Below are 23,689 nucleotides of genomic sequence, written 5' to 3' on the forward strand. Positions count from 1 at the left end.
CCAAAAACTTTTACGACGTAGTTTATGGATGTTCCCTTAGGGCTTAGTGAATCCCCTTATTCCATTGCCCGAATCTATAGGTTCCGTAAGTTGTCCATATTATATTCTTATTTCCATCTTATTGTTTTCATAGAGGTTTTGTGTTAGTAACAATTATTTAGTGATCTTTTCTTTTTAATAAAAGATGTGCGAATTTTATTTTTTTTTATTATGACTAGACAATAATATCCATACATAAATATTATTTTATACTATTAAATCTATTATAAAACACTACAGTCAGTTTCAAAATAAAACACATAACACATAAATGCAATATAATTTATACAAAAATTTGAAAAAGAATATAAACATTCTGCACATGACTATTTAAATAAAAATAAAAGGACGCTTTGACAATCACGAATAAACCTTTAATTTTCTGTTATTCATTGATTGTAAATATACACTGGGATTAAACAATTTTCAATACACGTCATATTTCAGCATATACAGGATGGAGCCCCTTACCATATGGCTGAACGCATTAAAAGTTTTTTGATATGGCAAGAAATTACTCTATTACCATGGCCCGGTAATTCACAAGACATTAACCCCATCGAAAATATGTGGGAGTACGTAAAAAGGAAATTAGCCGAGAAAATAATAAACAAGGTTCCGTTGATAGAGAGAATCATTTTTCATTGAAACCTCAATAACCATTTAAAAGAAATAGCAGCAAGATATACGAGTAGATGGCATGCCTAGGACAGTAGCTGCACTTCTTAAAACAAAGGGTGTCAATAAAATATTAGTATTGTAGTAAAATTACAATATAAACTTTTTGTTCAGTAAATAGGTATAAAAAAGTTACTACTGTCATTTATATAATTCACCCCTTTGTCATTTATATAATTCACCCCTTAGAGTTGGGGGGGGGGGATGGTAACTTTGAAATCTTAAATGGAAACCACCAGGTTTTATTCCAGATTTAAATTCCTTACGTAAAAGTAAGTAACTTTTATTCCAGACATTTTTTTCAACTGCGGATAGATGGCGCTATAATCGGAAAAAACTATTTACCCTGATACCATAGGTAAATTATGGAGACGGTCTAATATCTCGAGAAATACACTTCCAAATGAAAAACCAAAGATAGGTCTTTATTATTTTTTAAAACCCTATCGAATTACACCAAACACAATCCCCCACTACACACGCTGGAGGTAGGGTGGGGATAACTCTAAAATCTTAAATAGCAACCCTCATTTTTTATTGCAGATTTGGATTCGTAATAAAATATTAAGCAACATTTATTCGAAACATTTTTTAGAATTGTTGATAGATGGCGCTAATAAATCGTCTTTATCCAATTATAACGCTATCTATCAACAAGTCTAAAAAATGTTTTGAATATATGTTGCTTTATTTTTTATGATGAATCCAAATCTGCAATAAAAAATGGATATTGCTATTTAAGATTTTAAAGTTACCTCCCACCCCACCTCTAAGGAGCGTGGTATAGGATTTGGTGTTATTCAATATGTTTTTGAAAAATATTAAAAACGTTTTTTTTTGTTTTTCATTTAAAAGTGTATTTCTCGAGATATACCGTTTCTATAATTTACCTGTGGCATCACGATAAAGATTATAGCGCCATCTATCCACAATTCGAAAAAATGTCTCGAATAAAAGTGGCTTACTTTAACATAGGGAATCCAAGTCTGCATTAAAAACTGGGGGTTTCTATTTAAGATTTTAAAGTTACCCCCACCTCACCTCTAGGGGGTTGAGTGGGGGATCGTGTTTGGTGTCATTCGATAGATTTTTAAAAATTATTAAAAACGTGTTGTTCAATTTTTCGATCCGATGTTTAGTTCGTGAAATATTCGACCGTTCCGCTACTTTTGGGACTCTCTGTATATAGCTAACATAGTTGTAATTATAATTGATTATGAAACAAAGAAAACTAAAATGTGCTGAGTCTAATAATATGAGTAGAGACTATGTATTTTTTATGGTTTTTGGCCCACTCCTCTATTATTTGAGCCGTCTAAACTGGAGAATTATTCTGTAATAAATATTAATTATAATAAACATAATGAGAACTTAAGAAACGAATATTTATTTCAAAAGGATGTTTATTCTCGGAATGTAAACATTTTTTAGAATGTACCTACTTCACAACTGGAAATAATATGTAGTTGTAGATGTGCCTTCCCGATATAAATACCATTCAAGTAACATTTCTATAATATGAATTATATACCATGCAAAATTAAAAACCAAAAAACAATTATGGTTTGGTTATGCTTCTTTTATATGTTTCCTTTAACATGTTCAAATTTTCTTCTAAAGATGCTACTTCTTCAAATCTCTGTGCTTCTCGTGCTTGCTTAATATAACTTCTAACGATATTCATTTGTTCTAAAATAGGATCAGCTTCTTCTGTTACTGTAGTATCGTTAGCAACATTAGCAGGTGACCAGCCCGTTGTAACTGTAACTTTCTTTATGCTTGTGCTGGCTATTGGAATATCTTCGTCTATGGGGTTTTTGGACCTAAAATTCAAGTATGTAAATAAATATAAAGGTACTTTACTCTTAAGTAAAATTCATATTTTTTAACATAACTGGTATAAGATTCATATTGTACAAAACAAATTAAGGTACTATGCTCTGTTTTTAAACCAGAAGGAGTAATTCAAATTTACCGCTCCGTAATGCTTGTTTGTAATTGGTCCAACCTCAGACAAGTTTACTCCACTGTTATGGAATTTTGACACTATTGGCATTTATGAAATGTTGACAACCATTTCATAGGTTAAGTAAGTTATATCAGCGATTTTTTGTGTTTTCACGCTATAAAAACATAGCGATATAAAAAAACAGTTGTTTTTAGAACTCTTTAGCGACGATCAGTATAATATAATCTTAATGGATTAACATCGGAGACCGACATGATCAACCAAAAAAGAAGATGTATTTTTTGATTTTTCTAGTGGCATTATTGGGTGTCTAGTGACATTTGGCGAGAAGAAACAATGCCACATGAATGGAAAGAAGGAGTTATTGTACCAATACACAAAAAAGGAAACAAAAAGCAATGTATTAACTACCGGGGAATAACACTCCTAAACACCACCTACAAAATCCTTGCAAACATCCTGCTAGAAAGAACCAAAACATACACAGAAGAAATCGTTGGAGATTATCAATGCGGATTTAGACCGGGCCGCTCTACTATTGACCAGATATTCACAATAAAGCAGATAATGGAAAAATGCTGGGAGTTTGATCGTGAGCTTCATCAGATGTTCATAGATTTTAAACAAGCATTTGATAGAGTATGCAGGGCTAGACTGTGGACAGCGATGCAGGAACTTGGCTTTCCAAAAAAACTAGTCAGGTTGATACGGATGTGTATGGAACAGTTGCGATGTAAGGTGAGAGTTGGACAACAATACTCCGAGACATTTGAAATAAACAATGGACTAAAACAGGGAGATGCACTTTCACCACAACTCTTCAATTTAGCTCTGGAACACATAATCAGAAGTGCAAGAATCGAAAAACCCAATACAGTATTTCATCGAGAAGGACCAAACTTACTACTGGCATTTGCAGACGATATCGATCTAATAGGTAACACACGATTAAGGATGAAGGAGACTTTCGTGAGGTTCGAGAAGGAAGCAGAGAAGATGGGGCTTCAAATCAACGAAAACAAGACGAAATATATGTATATGAGCAGTAATAACCAAAGCAGAGACATAATTGGTCAGAACATCACCATGGATGACTTTAACTTTAAGCGCGTTAGAGAATTCAAGTATCTTGAAACAACAATAACTGAAGACAATAACGGATCACAAGAAATAAACAACAGGATACAGGCCGGCAACAGATGTCTTTTTGCCCTCCAAAACCTTATAAAATCAAAACAACTAACAAGACGTACGAAGATACAAGTCTATAAAACAATAATACGACCCGTTGTGATGTATGGAAGCGAAACGTGGACGATAACAAAGGCAAACGAAGAGAGACTACTTGTTTGGGAAAGAAGAATCCTAAGGAAGATCTTTGGTTCTGTGCTGGATGAAGCATCAGGACAATATAGGATAAGAGCTCGAAGAACTTTACCCAGACGCCAACATCATAAAAGAAATAAAGTCCAGAAGACTCCAATGGGGACATCTCAGAAGACATTCTGACCAAAGAATAAATAATAAATATAAATAATATAAGAATAAAGAATATAAATATATAAGAATATATATTTAAATATATATAAGAATATAAATGTATAAGAATAAATAATAATAAATAATAAAGTAAGACTGGTGTGGGAGGAACCCAACTGGAAGGAGACATCGCCGACGCCATCGACTCCGGTGGCGAGATAATATAGCAGGAGACCTAAACACTATTTGCGTGGAGAATTGGATGGAGGTTGCTCAAGACAGAAAACAGTGGAGGCATGTAGTCGAGTCGGCTAAAACCCACGAAGGGTTGTAACGCCACGGAGTAAGTAAGTAAGTAAGTAAATTATTGGGCGTCAATCTGTCTTTTGAGTTTACTCCTTAAAAACAGGGTATAGTACACTTTAGAAGGCCAAAAATAAGCTTTTCTCAGCCCCTTTATCAAACACGAACATGACACTTTTTATATACTTATTAAGGTATAAGTCTTACAGAGTACAACTTTTTTTTTCATTTATACATTGTATATACTTTATATATATTGAAGAAGGCGCCAAAGTCAAGGTATGGAAAAAAGTTTTTCCAATTGTGGACAGTTAACTTTCAGGCGGGCGCGTCGCAGTAATTTGCTGCGCAAACTCAATTTTTCCAGGTAAAGTGTTAACGGGATGTGTTATGTACGTTGTAAAATTTCCTTATTGGTTAATCCTCAGTGGGTACTCATCACAGTGGCGGCTGGTGGGGTAAAATTTTGGGTAGGCCAAGCCAGCAAATTGCATATAAGTATGTGTAATACATAATATGCAAATATAAATTTATTTTTATGTAAAAAAATACTTAGAAGGCAACTTTAACAGATTTAGTAAAGCCTCAGAAAAACTCATTTTTATGTATCAATTATAAAACTATCGCACTATTCCAAGAAAAATTTTAGCAATAACAGTGAAAATCAAACAAATTTTTTTTCGAATTTTACGAATTTTTTTGAAGTCATTTGCGCAAACGTGCACTTGTTTACAATTGCGTTGTTTGTCTAAAAATATGTTACAATTATAGGTTATTTTACACATTTTTTTATCAAAATTTCAAAGAAAATTTATATTAGAATTCGATAATTATGTTTAAAGTGGCATACGAGGCTGGGCGAAGGCCAGTTCGATTCGGGCCTATACACCAAGCATAACACGACAAATATCATTGCCCGACAAGCTGCTTAACTTCAAACGCTTTTTGTACGGAGATCTTATGTGAGCTAGGTCGGCCTGGTGCGAGCGGGCCTATTAATGATATTTAAAATGCCTGAATACGATTCGATGCTTTCTGTGATAATATAGTAACAAAGTTGTCTTAACGGACGCTGATGTATTGAGTGATTTAGTACATTTAAAAGTTATTTACATGCTTTAACATAATTTTTCTAACCAGATTTTTCTAACATCTACCAGAACAACACAATAAAAGTAAAAGTGGAAGATGAACTAACTGACCCAATTGAAGCCGGCAATGGGATAAGACATGGGATTCCTTGAGTCCTTTATTGTTCAACCTGATCATGGACGAAATAATAAAAAAAATAAGAACTAAAAAAGGATACCAAATGGGAGAAAAACAACTTAAAATAATCTGCTCTGCGGACGATGCAATACTAATCTCTCAAAGTGAAGATGATTTACAACGTATGCTGCACCAATTCAACATAATCGCCAGAAAATTTAACATGTTAATTTCCTCAAAAAAGACAAAATGCATGGTTATAACAGCGGATCCAATAAGATGTAAATTAGAGCTGGAAGGTCAGATAATAGAACAAGTGATGGAGTTGTGGAAGATCAAGTGAATAGAGCAAACAGAGCCGTAGGTTGCCTGAATGACACAATATGGAGAAATAAAAATATCGGAAAAGAAATGAAAGGCAGAATTTACAAAACAGTCATCAGACCAATAATGACATACGCGGCAGAAACACGACCCGACACAGAGAGGACAAAAAGATTGCTCGAAACAGCGGAGATGAAAACCCTTCGAAAATCGATGGTAAGACTCGATGGGACAGAGCTAGAAGTACAGATATACGACGGAGATGCAAGGTGGATAACATTAATAACTGGGTAAGAAACAGAAGAATAGAATGGAATGACCACATAAGCCGAATGACAACAAATAGGGTAGTCAGGACAGCGAGAGACGGTTCCCCAATAGGAAGAAGATCAGTGGGAAGACCACGAAAACGATGGAACGACAACTTACTAGAGGCACATTGAAAAAAAACAGACAGAGTCATGTCTATACAAAAAGAAGAAGAAGAAGAAGAACATAATTTTTGTATCTTTTTCAATTTTAAAGCTCTTAAAATTATTGGGTAGGCCCGGCCTATCCTGCCTACCCCCAAAAGCCGCCACTGACTCATCATCGTCTCATGAAATTCAAGTACAATTAGTTAGTTATGGCACTTGTTGTGAATAGTGCATATTTCCAAGAGATATTAGTTCCAGTGCAGGATATTTCCGAAGCAACTAGTTCCTCACCAAGAAGACGAAAATCCTGCTAAACGTGGTAAATGCTGCAATTGTTACAGTGAACAAATTAACGACGTTCTACACCTTCGGCAAAGAATTAAGGATTTGCATGAAATTTTAGTATGTTATGGTTTACTTCAAAAAACTAAGACTTGATTTTTTAAAAATTGTTTTACCGTGCCGTTTAATTACTATTAAGGGTCAAAGTTAAGTTTTAACATGGGCTCTTATGGGAATTCTTAAAAAGTTAATAACTTTTGACCCAAATTTACGATTTTTAATTATTTGTGCTTAAATTAAAGGTTTTTTTGTAAGGAATAACATATAAAAAATGAGGATTGTTTACCGTACCATTTATTTTTAATTTATTTATTATAATTAATTCCGCAATTTATTCCGTAATTTCCGTAATTTATTATAATTTATTTTTATAAAGTATTCAATACCGAAACATATGATTTGAGTATTCTGCTATAAATGCATTGTTACCAACTTTCGCTTGCATATAAGTTTCCCCCCCTTTCCTCTGAGAGGCATACCCCGCAACGAAGGTGTAGAATGTCGTTAAGTCATATACGTCTATGAAATGTACCGGGTGTCCCAATAAGAATGGCTCTCGGCGATATCTCAGGAACCGTTTATAGTACAACTTTGAGAAAAAAATATTTATAACAAAAGTTGCCTCGGGAAAAGCCTGGAAATTATTTTCATAATTGTAGGTCCACCGCTAGAGGGCGTAATTGAATATCAAAAATTAAAAAATCTAAATTTTACAAAATTTACCTAATGAAAGGGCACTGGAAATTCAATCATCGTATTCTTCATAAAATTCTGCGCATATTTGATTTCACAAGTTTACGTCTACCTTGCAAATAAGAGGTGAGGGTGAGTGGGAACCTTCTTATGAAAAAATGGCTGTAAGTCCGGTTCTGCTATATCGAATTTTGCATACTTGGTCTTGTTGAAAACAGCTCTTTTTTTGTCAATGTAAAAGTCTTATTTTCGAAATAGCCTAATAAGTAATATGCAAGCTAGGAGGCGTTTTTTAATTATTTTCAGAAATCTAGTTTTCTTTGGAAAATATTAAATACAAGTATGCATTTTTAATCCTGTATTACAAAATTAGACCAAATTAGCAATATAATACCGAAAACCGCATGTCGATACCTGTTTTCTATCTCGAGATATAAAAAATGTGTAAATTTTAAACATAACTGTTACTGTCACCGGTAAACGAGGTTAAGGAAAAGCAGTGTGCTATGGAAAAAACAAAGAAACATTTTCCAGATGTAAACGTATATAAAACAACAATAAGACAAACAACACTATAAAATATAACAAAGAAATAAAAGCAACTACTTAATTAGTCTTAGTGACTGCCTAAATGTTCAAATTGTTGCCCATCATTTTCGATGCAAGCATTTACACTTTCAAGAGTAAATTGAACAGCAGTCTCAATTTCTGCTTTCGCAATGCTTTGAAAGGCGTTTCGTATTCTCTAGATTCAATCTACTCTTGAAAGAGTAAATACTTGCATCGAAAATGATGTGCAACAATTTGAACATTTAGGCAGTCACTTAGTAGTTGCTTTTATTTCTTTGTTATAATATTTTAGTGTTGTTTGTCTTATTGTTGTTTTCATTAACTATATACCTTTACATCTGAAAAATGTTTATTTAGTTTTTCCATAGCACACTACTTTTCCTTAACCTCGTTTACCGGTGACAGTAACAGTTATCATAGATATATAATACTCTAGATTGCGCCCTGCGATCTTAAAATGGGTGACGGTTGCGACAGAGATAAATGAGCCTATTTGGTCGGTAGTCTCTTTTTAATTTAAGGGGAATATCGACGACGTGAATATCCCACTTTATCGAGTAATATGTGTTGACAGTTGGAGCGGGTGGTGACGGGAAATGGTCTTTGGTCTTCGGACGTGGATAATCGTGGTTCGAACCCCATACCAACTTTACTTTTTTTATTTTTATTTAATCAATATTGCGTTTATTAGATATTTTTACATCTGAAAAATGGACCTAAGTAAATCTAGCAGATAATAAATGTATGTATAGTACGTTAATATTGGAATACATAATTTGTGAACTGCATAGTAAAATAAAAGTCATTCGTTATTAATATAAATTCGTCCTTATTCGAATGATGTGAATGTTTGTTTTGCTTCTACTTTTTTAAAAAATTGTAACAATAGTTTTATAAATAAAAATAATATCTAATTACTTATAATTGAATCGGTCATTTCAAAAACAGCAAAGTCCACAATTTTCAGAAACTAACTTTTTGAGAGGAATAGACTCCTTTAAGATAAACGTTGTGTGCAAAAACGACACCAGTCCAGTAAAAACATTAGGAACAAAACTACAATATAACTCTGAATTTTGATGTCATCCATTTCATCCATCTTTCGACTATATAGTTAGTTTTCTTTGCTCTTCTGTAAAATTAGGAATATGTGATCTCATGTTGTTTTTGAAATGACCGATTCAATTAATAAATCGATGGTACATTATGTTGATATTAATTATTGGTAATTTTTTACGAATATTTTTAACAATTACTTTATACTATTCTACAATTAACTTATTAAAAAAATAACATTGGCTTTTATATTTTTAAAAATCTATAGGTACCTACACAGTTTTTCTTATTTGTTATATATTTCTTTGCATAGATTTACTTTAGAGATGTAATAATATCTAATAAACGTAATATTGATTAAATAAAAAATAAAAAAAGTAAAGATTGGTATGGGATTCGAACCAGGATTATCCACGTCCGAAGACAAACGACCAGTTCTCGTCGCCATCCGCTCGAACTGTCAAACCATCTAAAATACTCGACGACAGAGTAGGATAGTGACGTCGTCGATACTCCCCTTGAATTAGAAAGAGACTACCGACCAAATAGGCTCATTTATCTCTGTCGCAACCGTCACCCATTTTAAGATCGTAAGGCGCAATCTAGAGTATTATATATCTAGGACAGTTATGTTTAAAATTTACACATTTCTTAAGATATCTCGAGATAGAAAAAAGGTATCGACATGCGGTTTTCGGTATTATATTGCTAATATGGTCTAATTTTGTAATACAGGATTAAAGATGCATACTTGTATTTAATATTTTCCAAAGAAAACTAGATTTCTGAAAATAATTAAATAACGCCTCCTAGCTTGCATATTACTTATTAGGCTATTTCGAAAATAAGACTCTTACATTGACGAAAAAGAGCTGTTTTCAACAAGACTAAGTATGCAAAAATTCGATTTAGCAGAACCGGACTTACAGCCATTTTTTCATAAGAAGGTTCCCACTCACCCCCACCTCTTATTTGCAAAGGTAGACTTAAACTTGTGAAATCAAATATGTGCTGCATTTTATGAAGAATACGATGATTGTATTTCCAGTGCCCTTTCATTAGGTAAATTTTGTAAAATTTTGATTTTTTAATTTTTGATATTTAATTACGCCCTCTAGCGGTGGACCTACAATTATGAAAATAATTTTCAGGCTTTTCCCGAGGTAACTTTTGTTATGAATATTTTTTTCTCAAAGCTGTACTATAAACTGTTCTTGAGATATGGCGAGAGCCATTCTTATTGGGCCACCCCGTACAAAATGTGCATTTTCACTTGTAAACGACATTCTAAACCTAGTATTGTATGTACAAATTGTAATGATCACATAAATTACCGTTTTTTGTACAATTTATTAAAATTAGTTAAATTAATAGCTTTTTTTATTATTTGACAAAATAAATAACGATACAGTTAATCAATAATAAAAAAAGTGTCGAAAATAATAAGGAACTACATGGCAGCAAGTTGCTGCGACGCGCTCGACCGTGTAATTTTCTAAGGCGCGCCCGGCCGAAGGTTTATCTCAGGATTGGGATCCTTGAAGCAAAAAAATCGTTCGGCAATTGAAAAAGCAAGGTTTCTCACGTGACAAATTGTAAGTCATTTTTAAGATTTAAAAGTGAATTGAAGAAATATATAAAATATTTGTGAAAATATAACTGCAAAATAGCTTTAGTATTGAAAATTTTAGAGTTGTCTTCTTTCAATGTATGTTTCTTTTTTATATGATGTACCTATTTGTTGGTTTTATGTTTTATATTTTTTTATTTTATTATATTACCTATGATTTTATGTCAGATAAACTTGAACATTATGATTACCTGTGACAAATAACTTTTTACAAATTCGCGAGCGCCAGTAGTGATAAGTCTGTAAACCTTTACCGGAAATTTGACATAAATGTCAAAGTGATTAATTTAAAATTAAAATTAAAAACATTAATTATAAAAAATATTAGTTGGTCAAAGCTGTGGTATATATTTTTACCTTAAATATACTAACGTTTTAAATAATGAATTTAAGTTTTTTTAATGTTCCGTAATATCGACACCTGATATGAAAAACATTGTAACTCACTTTTGCTTAGTTTACAGGAGAGCGATTTAAAGAAATTTCCAAAACATTTTATTTTTTTACTGGGTCAGCTTTTATATTTTTTGTAATATTCTTAATCCATATTTTATAACTTTTTCTCAGCTTTTCACTTTTACATATCACATTGTTGTCAACATTACTGGTCCTGATTTAGGTCGAGTTACAATAGCAAATTTTTTCAGAATTTTAGGTGAAAATCATTGTAAGTGGTGCATACAATGATATTTCAACACAGTATGTTTCTTTGGTTAGGTGCATATAAATTGTAACTAATCAGTAAATATCCAAATAAAGAGATTATTATTAATTTATTTTATTGGTTTTACTTGAAACGTGATTTTTTTCCTCAGACAAGTAGTATTTAAGAATTTACGTCATACATACTAACAAGAAGTAGGTAAATAAAATAATATCTTTTAGATTTATTTATTACAAAATGAACATTTACAAATTATTAAGCAGTTTATATTCTATTAAAAAATAAACAAAATTAACCCCTTGCAAACTTTTATTCAGAGTCATCATCCGAATATTCCGTTTGTTGAGAGTGGGGAAGATTTAAATAAAAACTGCAATATTGCTGTGGTACAGCTTTACCGGAGCACAAAGTAACAAGATCTTTATATTTTGAAGTGGTTATGGGAAGTAACCCATTATATGCTAACTAAAGGAATTTGTACTTCCCATAAATCGTGTATATTTTATTCCTGGATTTGGTAGCCCTTTTGTTCGATTTTGGTTTGCATTCTAAGTTTATAAACGATAATTTATCAGAAATAAGATCGTACTGAAAACTAATAATATGTGGTTGTTCTTTATATATTTTTACGTATTGTTTGTTCGACCACAAAACTTTCTTTAACATTGATTTAAAGTCCAAGATGTCATTTTGACTTAGTTCTTTCAAATCGTATGGTTTTCCTGTGACTTTAGCACACCTTATCAGTGTATACCACTGTTGTACATAAACAACGTGGTTCTTTTTTCTTCGCTCAATAAGGGCATGCATTGAATCACTCTCAGATTGAGAATGGCCCACCTCAAAAAAGTGTGTGTAATATTAATATTCATGATCTTAGCTGCATAAATATACATTAAAAATATTATTCGATTTCGATTTTGTCCTCCACAACAATCTGAATAAAATCTAAACTCTAATGCTCCACCAGCAACTTTTCTCTTAATAAAATCAAATAGCGCACTACTTATTTCATTAGGCCCCTTTTTACCTGTGGTTTCATCCCATGCATAACAATAACCTTCCGCAGATCCAAGATCAAAGATAGTAAAGTTATAAACTTTAAACTTCCTTTTATAATAAAACAACATATCTTTTTTCGGTGCAAAAAAACCGATATTAAACTCAGTATTGAATAAGTTTCTGTACTGACTTTTGGTGGCTGGTTTATCGCATGGGTGATTCTCTAACATCCATTCGTTATATAGTGAATACAATTTGGGAAAAGTTAAAGACTCATCAAAATACATCTTATTTGTTCTTTGCCTTAGGTAATGGGATTCTTTTGCTGGAACAGAGTTTATAATATGCGCACGAATCGAATTTTTAATACTTTCGTCTACAGCATTTGCCCTGTTCTTGTGGCGACCACGCATATCTCCAGGTATACGGCCTCCGCCTTCATGACTATCAATTTTTTTTTGAATATTGTCGTTAACCACATATCTGTTATGTTAAAAGTGTCCAAAAATGTTTTCTTACAAACTTAAAGTCGGTGTTCTGCCACTGCAAATTATATTCATACGTCCAGGGTCTTCTGGACTCTTTTAGCTTTGCAACTTTCCTCTCTTGCCTGAGAACATATCTACATAAATATTCGCTTTGTTGGTCATGATCAGCCATTGCCAAAAATTATTAAATAAATTGAGTCTATCATTTTCAGATAATTGCGATTTACATTTTCTGATAGATTTATCGTTACATCCAGGTCCCAGTTCTCTAATTTTCTTTAATTTTACAGTTTTGCCAGCATATTCTTGGCCAGAGTTCCTCAGTTTCTTCAAGACATTCATTTTCCAAACACACTAGGATCCCTTTGTCTCTTCCTTCCAAGATTCTTCTTCTTGGGGTATTGTTTTTTCTTAGCAGACGTATCTAATGGTGAACTTGTATCTTCGGTGCATGTAGAAGTTTCCACTGTCGATGTATATTGAGCGTGCAATCCACTGTGACCATTGATTATCTGAGTTTCATCAGTAGAAGTTAGTTCAGCAGTGAATGATATAGGTGTTATTATTTTTGTTTGAAATTCTTAACTAGCATTCTTACGTGAGTTTTTACGATTTGAGGCATGCTTACTATGCTCAGCAGTTAATAATATAGAATTTACCTCCTGATTATATTGACTTACAATGTTGTTCATCGTAATATTCCACCACCTTGCTTTCTTGAATCACAAATTACAATGCAGTTATAAAAACTTACTCAATAAATGTTTCGAGAAAAACATTGTATCCCATGTTACAATGTTTTAGTAAAAAATTTTCATCAATAATAAAAAATTTTAATATTGTAACATTGGTTACAACGTTTTTTCCACCCAGTGATCAAAAATTTGCACTTACAATGAGGTTATTTTGTTAAATAACTTTATAATTACATAAGATAGGATAAAAGTTCTTAGACCAAATTGAAGGTTATCGTTTATAGATGCTACTTAAGCCATAGTTGAAAAACATTGTAAGTGGAGATACAATGTTTTTCATATCAGGTGTCGATATGTCATTATAAATTAATATAATAATCTTAGCGGCATCTACGATAATTGTGAAAGTATCCGAAGTAAGAAATTCATATTTTATCAATAGAACGTCAAAATGATTAGCAAAATCCTAAAAAAATCGATGACAATCTAATTACTTTTTTGCGTTGTAAATACTAAGCGATAACAATTAAATAATAAATTTAAAAATTACCGGTGAAAGTTGAATTAGTAGCCGCTAGGAGCGACACCAGCGAAGCTCAGAGCGTATAGCAAGTTCATATTGTTATTTTTGTTTTAGTTTATGTATATTAGGTTTTGCTTATTTCAAATAATAAATCTATCTATTAAGTTATATCAGTGATTTTTTGCGTTTTCTGCGTTATTCCTTTAATTTTTAGATTGTAGGTCTGCTTTTATATAAAAAGCAGTTGTTTTTAGAACTCTTTAGCGACATATATTAGTATAATATAATATTTATGGATTACTGTCGAAGACCGATATGATTAACCAAAAAAGAAGATGTATTTGGTGATTTTTCTAGTGACATTATTGGGTGTGAAGTGTGAATTGGTCTTTTGAGTTTACTCCTCTTTGTTTAAAAACTAGGTATAGTACCTTAAAATAAGAAATCAAAACTAACCTCTCATATTTCAATTTCTCTATTTCTTGAGGAGTTGGAGGTGGAGGTAAAGTTACTAAATAATCCTTGATGTAGATGGATGTAGCTTTTCTAATGTTATTTTGCAAGAGAACTGCTTTCGGGGTGGATGTATCTACAGGAAGTGAAGCTATCTTCTTACTGATGGTATCAATCATTTGGGCTTTATCTGCAATTGTAGTTCTCAGAGACTGAAGATCTTGTAAAATATATGTGGTTTCTCCAGATATGATCGAGTTGTACATCTACAAAAGAGAAAAATTGTAATAATCTCCTTTCTAAAGATTAACTCATTGTTGAGATTTACTTATGTTTAAAAAAGTAATTACCTTTAAATACATTTCAACAGAAGTTTCAATTTGACTTTTCATCTTTTGTAAATGCGTGTATAACTGACAAATAATGGGTTGTAAAACTTGCTCTATTTGAAGACGCCTTCTGCTTTCTATCATGTCCAAACAATGGTAACATATCCTTAAGGTGTCAGATTCTTTATTGGAATTTTGTTCTTTACTATTTCCACTGTTCAGAGGTGTCACAATGGTCTCTAAAAATAATAGTTGATTAAACTCCTTAACAAACTCTTAACATAACCGTAAAGTTTACAAACTCCTTAACAAAATTAACATTGTACACGGATTTATCAGAAATTATATACGGATGGTTCAAAAATGGAAGGAAAAGTTGGATATGCTGTATATTACCCACAAAAAAGTATAAAAATAAACAACAGATTACCTGATAAAATGACAATTTTCACAGCTGAACTCATTGCAATCAAAGAAGCATACAAAATATGTATTAATCAAGAAGAACTCAATTATGTTATATTTACAGACTGCCAAAGCATTGTAAAGAAATTGAAATATAATGTACATAATTTTGCAGAAAATTATATCATCAGTGACATCATAGCAATGAACAGTGAAGCTTTGAAATCGGGCAAAAATATAATATTGTGCTGGATAAAAGCGCACATTGGTATAAAAAACAACGAAATAGTAGATGATCTGGCTAAAAAAGCAACAACGAAGGAATCCGCTCTGCAAAACTATCAACTTCCCATGGGAGACATAATCTCTATTATCAGATCTATCAAACGGGCAAAATGGCAGGAACAATACAATAATTCAGACAAAGGAAATTATTAAAAAAAAATCCAGCCTACACTTCCCATCAAGACATGGTTTAATCAAGTTTACAACAGAGGCTTTATCAAAACTATTTGTCGAATAAGAAGTAATCACTGTCTGACCCCAGTCTACAAAAGAGAAATAGGACTTGTAGATAATGATGAATGTTTATGTGGAGAGCTAGCTGATTTACAACATATGCTGTTAGAATGTCATTTACATTTTATTGAAATATCAAATTTCTATACCAATCTAATTCAAGTTAATGTACAATTTACTTTTAATCTTATATACCTTTTACAATCAAACAATCTAAATGTTTATAAAATTTTATACAACCATGTTAATTGTTTAAAATTAAAGCTCTGAAAAAAAAAGAATAAAAAAAAATATATAAAAAAATAATAATTAAAAAAAATAAAAAGTTACTAAGAAGATCTAAACTTCCGCGAGGTTGAATCGGGTTTAGGTCTTAGCGTAGTAAAAAAAATATACAAAAAAATACAAAAAAAAACAAAAGAAAAAAAAACTAAACAAAAAAAATAAAAAAAAAAACTAAAAAAAAACTAAAAAAAAATATAATAAAAAATATAATAAAAAAAATTGTTAAAAAATATAGTAAAAAAAATTAAAAAAAAAACAGAGTAAAAAAACTTAGTAGTAGTAATAGTTTTAAATTTAGATACTAAGCATATATTTTGTAAAAGAGAGAATTCAAAACACATTGACTGGCCAGTTGGTTGCTTAAACCAGTGCCAATGAAACATAAACACACACACACACACACACACACACACACAACATTGTACACCGTAAGTTGTACAAAGTAAAGGCATTCAGCTGTTTGGAGGATGTGCATGGATTCTTCTTTTGCTCTCCTTATTGCTGTGTTGATATCAGGTATCTACTTCTTCTGGTGCAGTCTATTACTGGAGATTTGCGATCACTATATGGCTATCGTTAGTTAATTATTAAGAACATTCTCTATAAAAATGGATTTTATCTGCCATAATCCATTAATTTAAGAAAATTTCATTAAACAAACTTCATTGCTACTACTTTTAGATTTGTTATTAAAATACACTCGCAATTCTCTGTTTGCCAGCCTGTTGTTGAGATGAAAAGCTGATACTTCAGTTTTTGTAGTACTTGGTTGCAATCTTCATTTCTTAAAGTATTTGCTGAGGACAGATAAGTCATTTGTGAGAGTGATTTCTGTAGTTTCTAAAGATTGGTGGCTTGTTGCAAGGGTCCAGTCGTCAGCATATCCAAACTTCCAAGATTCAGTTACAGGCATTTCAGCAATGTAGAGGCTGAAAAGTAAAAAAACAAGAACAGAACCCTGTGGAAGGTTCTGTTTGTTAGCATATTGTCAATGAGGTTAATTATCTTTCTGCAGGGGATAATATGGGCTAGTTTGTATATTAATCCCTGTCTCCAAATGCCTCCTATGAATGCTGTTGCTGTTTTTTGTTTCTTTTGAAAATTAGCTTCTATAAAAGTTGTTAATTTTTTTTTTATTTTTAATGTTTATTAGGCAATCTGTTATAACATATAACAATAGGCACATTTTATCTGAGAAATAATGACATGAAGAGATTGTGACCAGCGCCACACATCTCTATAGAGATAATATTAAATTACTGTATTACATATATTAACTTAGCTACTGTAACAATATTAATGTCTGTGCGGTAAATCTAATGGTGTCTGTCTCTTTAACCGTTTTGTTTCCTGACTGTTGTCTAACAAATTAATTGCAAGCACATCCGCGTGGCTTTCAAGACGTACGATGTATTTTGCACACTATCCACTATCACTTCACTGACGGTTTTGGTTTCCAGATCATTGTAAATATCCCAGTTAGTAACAAACCACGGAGCATCGATTATTGAACGTAACACCTTGGACTGGAATCTCTCAATTATGGATACATTCGACTTGGATGCTGTTCCCCAGAGCTGCAGACCATATGCCCAGACTGATTTGAATATTGTGTTGTAGACTAGCAGTTTATTTCTTGTCGTGAGCTTAGACTTACGCCCTAGAAGCCAATAATGCTTACTAAATTTTATGCCCAGTTGTTTCCGTTTGTTCCATATATAGGTTCTCCAGGTTAATCTCCTGTCCAAGTGCATGCCCAGATATTTTACAGAGGTAACTGAGGGAATTACCTTTTTATTTATTGTTACTGTAGGTGATTCACCGTGACATTTTGTAAAAACAATATGGCTTGATTTTTGTTCATTCAATTTAATTCTCCAATTTTGTGCCCATGTATTTATTTGATTTAATACTCTCTGGAGTTTTGCAGCAGCTTCGACGGGATTTTTGTGTACTGCTAGGATTGCAGTATCGTCTGCAAAGGTGGTGGTCGTTGTATCACGATTTGTGGGTAAGTTGACTGTGTAAATCAGATACAGTTGCGGTCCCAGAACACTTCCTTGCGGTACCCCTGATCTGATGGGAAATAATTTTGTATAGGCTGACTCAAACTTCATTCGAAAGTATCTTTCTGATAAATACGACTTAAGGAGTATATAGTTCCTCTGGTAAGTTCTTTTTCAGTTTATACAACAGTCCTTGATGCCAAACTTTATCAAAAGCCTGGCTAACATCGAGGAATGCTGCTGAACAGTAACTTTTTTCTTCAAATGTTTTATTTATAATGTTGACCACTCTGTGAACTTGTTCAACGGTGCCATGCTCTTTCCTAAAGCCAATTTGGTGGTCGGGTATCATATTTCTGTCGGTTAGTATTTATTTTTTCTCTGACATTTATTGGACAATTAATTTTTTGTTTTGCTTTTGTTGGTGGAGGTGTTGATTTCCATGCAGCTTCCTGAATCGTTGATGTGTAATTTTGGATTTCTTTTTCTAGTTCTTCTGGTGACTTTAGTGATACGTTTAGTTCAATATTTGCTTCAACCCTTTCTCTGAAAGCTTGCCAGTTGGTTTTGTAATTGTGCAACTTGGGCAGAGGCTCTTTTTCTTTAATTCCTGAATGTACAGTTGCTACTACAGGAGTATGATCAGACTATATCAAAATTTGATTCGATACTTAGATACCCCCATGAGAACCCTTTTGTAACAAAGAAATCTAGATAGAAAATAGATTTCTTTGAAAAGTTGTTAATGACAAGACTTGGTCCATACATCTTCGATGAGGTGAACTTTTTAACAAAAATAATATTTTAAGCATTATTTTAGTGAAAATTAGCCCTCTGTCATTAGGGTTGCCAGATCTGCTAACAATTCTCGAATTTTTGCATTAACATGAACCGAATAAACAGATAGCAATTACGTGGTAAGCTCAATATATTCAGAAAAACATGTGCTACAACTAGATAACTAGAGTTAGCTAGTTGTAGCATTCAGTGTATGTTGTAGTCACGATTATTTCGATTAAACAATAACTTGATAACTTATCTTGTCAAGTTTTAGCACTGAATATTAGGGGCATTTGAGTTTTATCAACTTTCGTCAATCATAAATAAATACTTAACCCGTTTGGAGAGAGTTATCAACTTTTTACACAATATGGAGGCAAATCAAATACATAGTGTGAGTTATCTCAAAAACGTAAATTTTGGAGTTATCAAGTTATAGTACTAAGGCGACGATATAAGAAACCTGAACATCTGTGATGTATTGTATAATTTATAAGTCTAAATTTAATTTAATTCAATTACCTAGTCTGATGTAAGCCATACACTAAATAAATAAATTAGATTTGTTTAACATCTTCGCTGTGTTTAGAGATATTTTTTTATAAACTGACGTTGAGTGTGTTACTAGTCATATGGACGGCGTTATGCATAACTCGACCAAGCGCCATTTCTTTAATATCGAGATAACAGCGGATTCTGGTGACACATAGCTAAAACTATCTTGGAAAAAATCCCTGTTATTGTCACGTTAACGGTTACTAAGAAAAACAAAATTAAATCAAGCGACATTAATCCACTTACCATTAAGCGACCATTAAGCAACCAAGAAACGAAAAACTTTGAAGCCGTTTATCTCAAAACTATGTTTTGGCGCTTGGTCGAGTTATGCATAACGCCGTCCATATATGTCTCGTAGTGAACCCTTTTACAACACAGTTGACGCAGCCAACTGTTAGTGTAATATGAGGTTTTCTGTCTAGTAACACAGCGAAAGTGTTAAACTGTTGAAAATTTACTTGGCAAAATCATTCTTGTAGTGTTTTTAGTTGCAAACCTATGCTAGTAATTAATAGTTAATTGGGAGTATTTCTTAGCTAATGATGATATTAACATTAGCATTGAAATTTTTTATCAGATTCTAAAAATAGCATTAGATTTGTTTGTACCTATTAGAAGATACAAACCATCTGTATATCCTCGTTGGTTCTCATCTGAACTTAAAAAGTTGATATCTTGTAAGAAGGCAGCTCATGCTAGGTTTAAAAATACTAACTCAGCTGGTGATTATTCAAACTTTTCTAATCTTCGAGCTCAGTGTAAAACTTTGACAAGAACATTTTATGATAATTATATTTCTAGTACTGATCTGAAGGTTAGTGAAAATACAAAATACTTCTGGAATCACATTAACTCATTGAAACAAGATCACGGTATCCCCAATAAAATGCATTATAATGGTACAATTGCTGAAAGTGGTACAGACATTAGTAATTTATTTGCTACTCATTTCTCCAGTGTTTATAAAAATGATAATATAGATGTGTCAAATATGCAATACGATATTTTCAGGCAGCCTGACATTCCATTTATACAATTTTCCCTAAGCGAAGTTTATGAAGGAATTAGCTCTTTAAAAGGTAAACTGGTTAGTGGTCCAGATGGTATCCCTGCGTATTTTTTGATAAATTGTAAATGTAGTCTTTCCAAACTACTAAATTATTTATTTAATTCTTCGTTAAAATTACAACAATTTCCTGTTAAATGGCGGGATAGTTTTATTACCCCTGTATTCAAAAATGGTCTGAAAAATGATATTGCTAATTATCGTCCCGTAGTATTACTTTCTGCAATACCTAAATTATTTGAACTGTTGTTATATAAACCCTTGTCATGGTATTTTAAAAATATTCTGATCAAACAACGGCAATGTTTTACGAGTGGTAAGTCTTCCAACACAAACTTACTGCTTTATCAACATTGTAACACTTCTGCCTTTGAACAGAGGTGCCAAGTTGATTCGATTTACACTGACTTTTCGAAGGCATTTGATACAGTGAACCACGATTTACTCTTACAAAAACTCGTTAAAATCGGATTTCCACACTATTTAGTGAATTGGTTGGAAAGTTACCTACAATGCAGGATTCAGTATGTGAAAATAAAAAATTTTACTTCGATTCCTATAAACGCAAGTTCTGGCGTCCCACAGGGATCACATTTGGGACCCTTACTATTTAATATTTTCATTAACGATGTAGCTTCATGTTTTAAATATTGTAAGTTTTTATTATTTGCCGATGACCTGAAATTATATATGGAAATTTCTGAATTATCTGACTGTTTCAAGTTACAAGATGATTTAAATTACTTTATTAATTGGGCTACCAATAATGCCATGTCTTTAAATCCACACAAATGTTTTACAATAACTTTCTCAAGATCAACAAATCCTGTAAATTTTGTTTATAATATTAATTCTGTTCCTTTAGAGAAAATTAGTGAAATCAAGGATCTAGGAGTAATTTTTGACAGCTCTTTGACATTTGTCTCACACTTAAGATCTATTACTAGTAGAGCTTTGAAAACTTTAAGATTTATAACTAGAAACTCTAGAGAATTTTCGGTTTCTACATTCAGGACTTTGTATTTATCTTTAGTACGCAGCATCCTATTGTATGTTTCACCAGTGTGGTCACCTCATTATCGATCATATATTTTATCTTTGGAAACAGTCCAGAATAGGTTTTTGAGAACTTGTCGGTGGAGATTACATATGCCTCAATTTTCTTCTTATCAGAGAATAAATAATCATTTAAAGTTGTTATCTATTGAAAAAACTTTAATAATTAATGATCTTTTATTTCTTCATAAAATCTTGGAGGGTAATATAACTTGCCCGGATTTGTTGGAGCTAATCAACTTTAAACACTATAAATATTAGAGATAAACCATTATTCTCAATTAGTTTTCATTATACCAACTACGGATATAATAGTCCTATACCTAGATTTCATAGACTGGGTAATGAAATTAATAAAACTACAGATCTGCTGGGAGTTAGTCAAACCAGGTTTAAGAACCAACTGAGGGAGTATTTAATGTAATATGTTATTGTGATATATTTATTTGTTAGGAACCAACTGAGGGAGTATTTATGTAATTTTTGTATTTTATATATTTTAAGTATTTTATGTAGGTAATATGTTATTGTGATATATTTACTTGTTAGTAGGTTAGTGTTAAAAATGTCTATATATCTTTATATTGTAAAAAGGAGATTTTCCGTTAAATAAATAAATAAATAAATAGTAGTAGTATAATACAAGAAAAACTTACGGGCTGTATCATATGGTAAAAAATATGAACAGGAATTACACATAATACTCCCACACAATCGACAATGGTGCTGCCTTCTTGTTATGTTAAAGGAAGATGCACAAGATGGACATCTAGAAACTGCTGAACCATCTAACCAAGCCACTAACTCTTGTTCATGTTGTTTCCTATCAGGTGCATATACTCTTAATAACCTATCTAATCTAATTATCAATTTATTAGTTTCTGCTGTCTTATGATCTAGTCTATCCCTTCTTATGGATTTAAAATAATCTGTATGGGATACTGTGGGTCCAGGATCTTGAGGTTCACTGTATTCTAGATAATATTTTTCTTGAAGGGATATTTCTTTTCTTAAATGTTCAAACTCTTGATCATCTACAGTGAGAATTTTCTTCTTAACTTTTCCATAAATACCTGAAAGAAGTACAAATTAGATCAGAAGTTACATTATATATTCATTAAATGATTAGCACATTATAGGAATAATGAATAATTAAAAAAAATGTATTTAACCTTTGATGGAACTAAGTAGGTCTTTCTCTTCAGAATGTAGATCTTGAAAATGGGATATTAAATTATTTGCAGATCGCAAATCCTTGTGACAAATGGGGCAAAGGAATCCCTCTTGAATTGTAGCTTCAGCCATTTTTAAATTAACTTAATTAAATTTAAATTGTTTATTTATTTGAGAAATATATAAATTTACGCCTACATTCTAACCTATGAAATTAAAATGTCAGTGTCACTACTGTCACTGTCATATAAAGGCGGCGCCAGACATGCGGTATTTGGCAAATACTGAACAAGTGCTTGCTAATAGGGCTTTTCATCGATTGTCATTTGTTTCGAGCTTCTGTCATGTGTCACATAATATTAATATATCTACGTCATACGTCTTCGGTTTGTATCATGGTGGATACCAATAACGTATGACGTAGATATATTAATTTTATGTGACACATGACAGAAGCTCGAAACAAATGGGTGCGTTCGGACGACCACAGCGGCTGGACAGCTGAGCCAGCAGTAGCTGTCAGACGTCACCGCTGGAAGCCAGCCGCTGAGAGATTTACTAAGCTTTCCCTATCACGGCTGGATGCAACCACTCAGCCGATTTCTGCTGGCAGCCAGCCGCTATGGTCGTCCGAACGCACCCAATGACTGTGAATGAAAAGCCCTATTATCAAATATTTGAGTGCTCATGAAAGTGTTCGTTAAACCGCTGTGTCTAGGTACACGCTAACGTGTACGCAAATAAAAAAGTTAGGTACACGCTTAAATGTCATCCAGAGTGCGTCCAAGACGCACACTGATGTCATCAAGTCAGTGACGTCATTATTTAGCGTGTACTATAACTGGGTTTTTTGGTACACGCTAATTGCTAATTTGAGCCGCGTGTATGCTGTGGTATTAAGTATCTGTACGGCCGGTTTCACAATCTGTGGTTAACCCTAGCGGTCAACTAACCTTTACCCACAGTCTAACTGACAGTT

The 23,689-nt window shown here is 32.5% G+C and overlaps 1 protein-coding gene across 1 annotated transcript; it reads right to left on the reverse strand.

Moving 5' to 3' along the window:
• Positions 1 to 307: 307 nt before the first annotated feature.
• On the reverse strand, positions 308 to 22,931 carry LOC114326398 (rabenosyn-5). Its single transcript, XM_028274760.2, has 5 exons — positions 22,710 to 22,931; positions 22,194 to 22,610; positions 14,884 to 15,101; positions 14,537 to 14,799; positions 308 to 2,540 (listed from the first exon to the last, which is right to left on the reverse strand). The coding sequence occupies exons 1-5, from the start codon at positions 22,840 to 22,842 to the stop codon at positions 2,276 to 2,278; spliced, it is 1,296 nt and encodes a 431-aa protein (XP_028130561.1). The 5' UTR covers positions 22,843 to 22,931; the 3' UTR covers positions 308 to 2,275.
• Between the last annotated feature and the right edge of the window lie 758 nt (positions 22,932 to 23,689).

This window comes from Diabrotica virgifera, chromosome 4 (genome assembly GCF_917563875.1).
Source record: "Diabrotica virgifera virgifera chromosome 4, PGI_DIABVI_V3a".
In the NCBI taxonomy this organism is placed as follows: domain Eukaryota; kingdom Metazoa; phylum Arthropoda; class Insecta; order Coleoptera; family Chrysomelidae; genus Diabrotica; species Diabrotica virgifera.

What these genes read in the sequence shown, in the direction of transcription:
- LOC114326398 (XM_028274760.2), bottom strand. Translation starts at nt 22,842, where the DNA reads ATGGCTGAAGCTACAATTCAAGAGGGATTCCTTTGCCCCATTTGTCAC. An exon ending in TTTACCATATGATACAGCCC is followed by an intron (nt 15,102 to 22,193) that starts GTAAGTTTTTCT and finishes TATTATTTTTAG; the next exon opens with AGACCATTGTGACACCTCTG. An exon ending in CTGTTGAAATGTATTTAAAG is followed by an intron (nt 14,800 to 14,883) that starts GTAATTACTTTT and finishes TCTCTTTTGTAG; the next exon opens with ATGTACAACTCGATCATATC.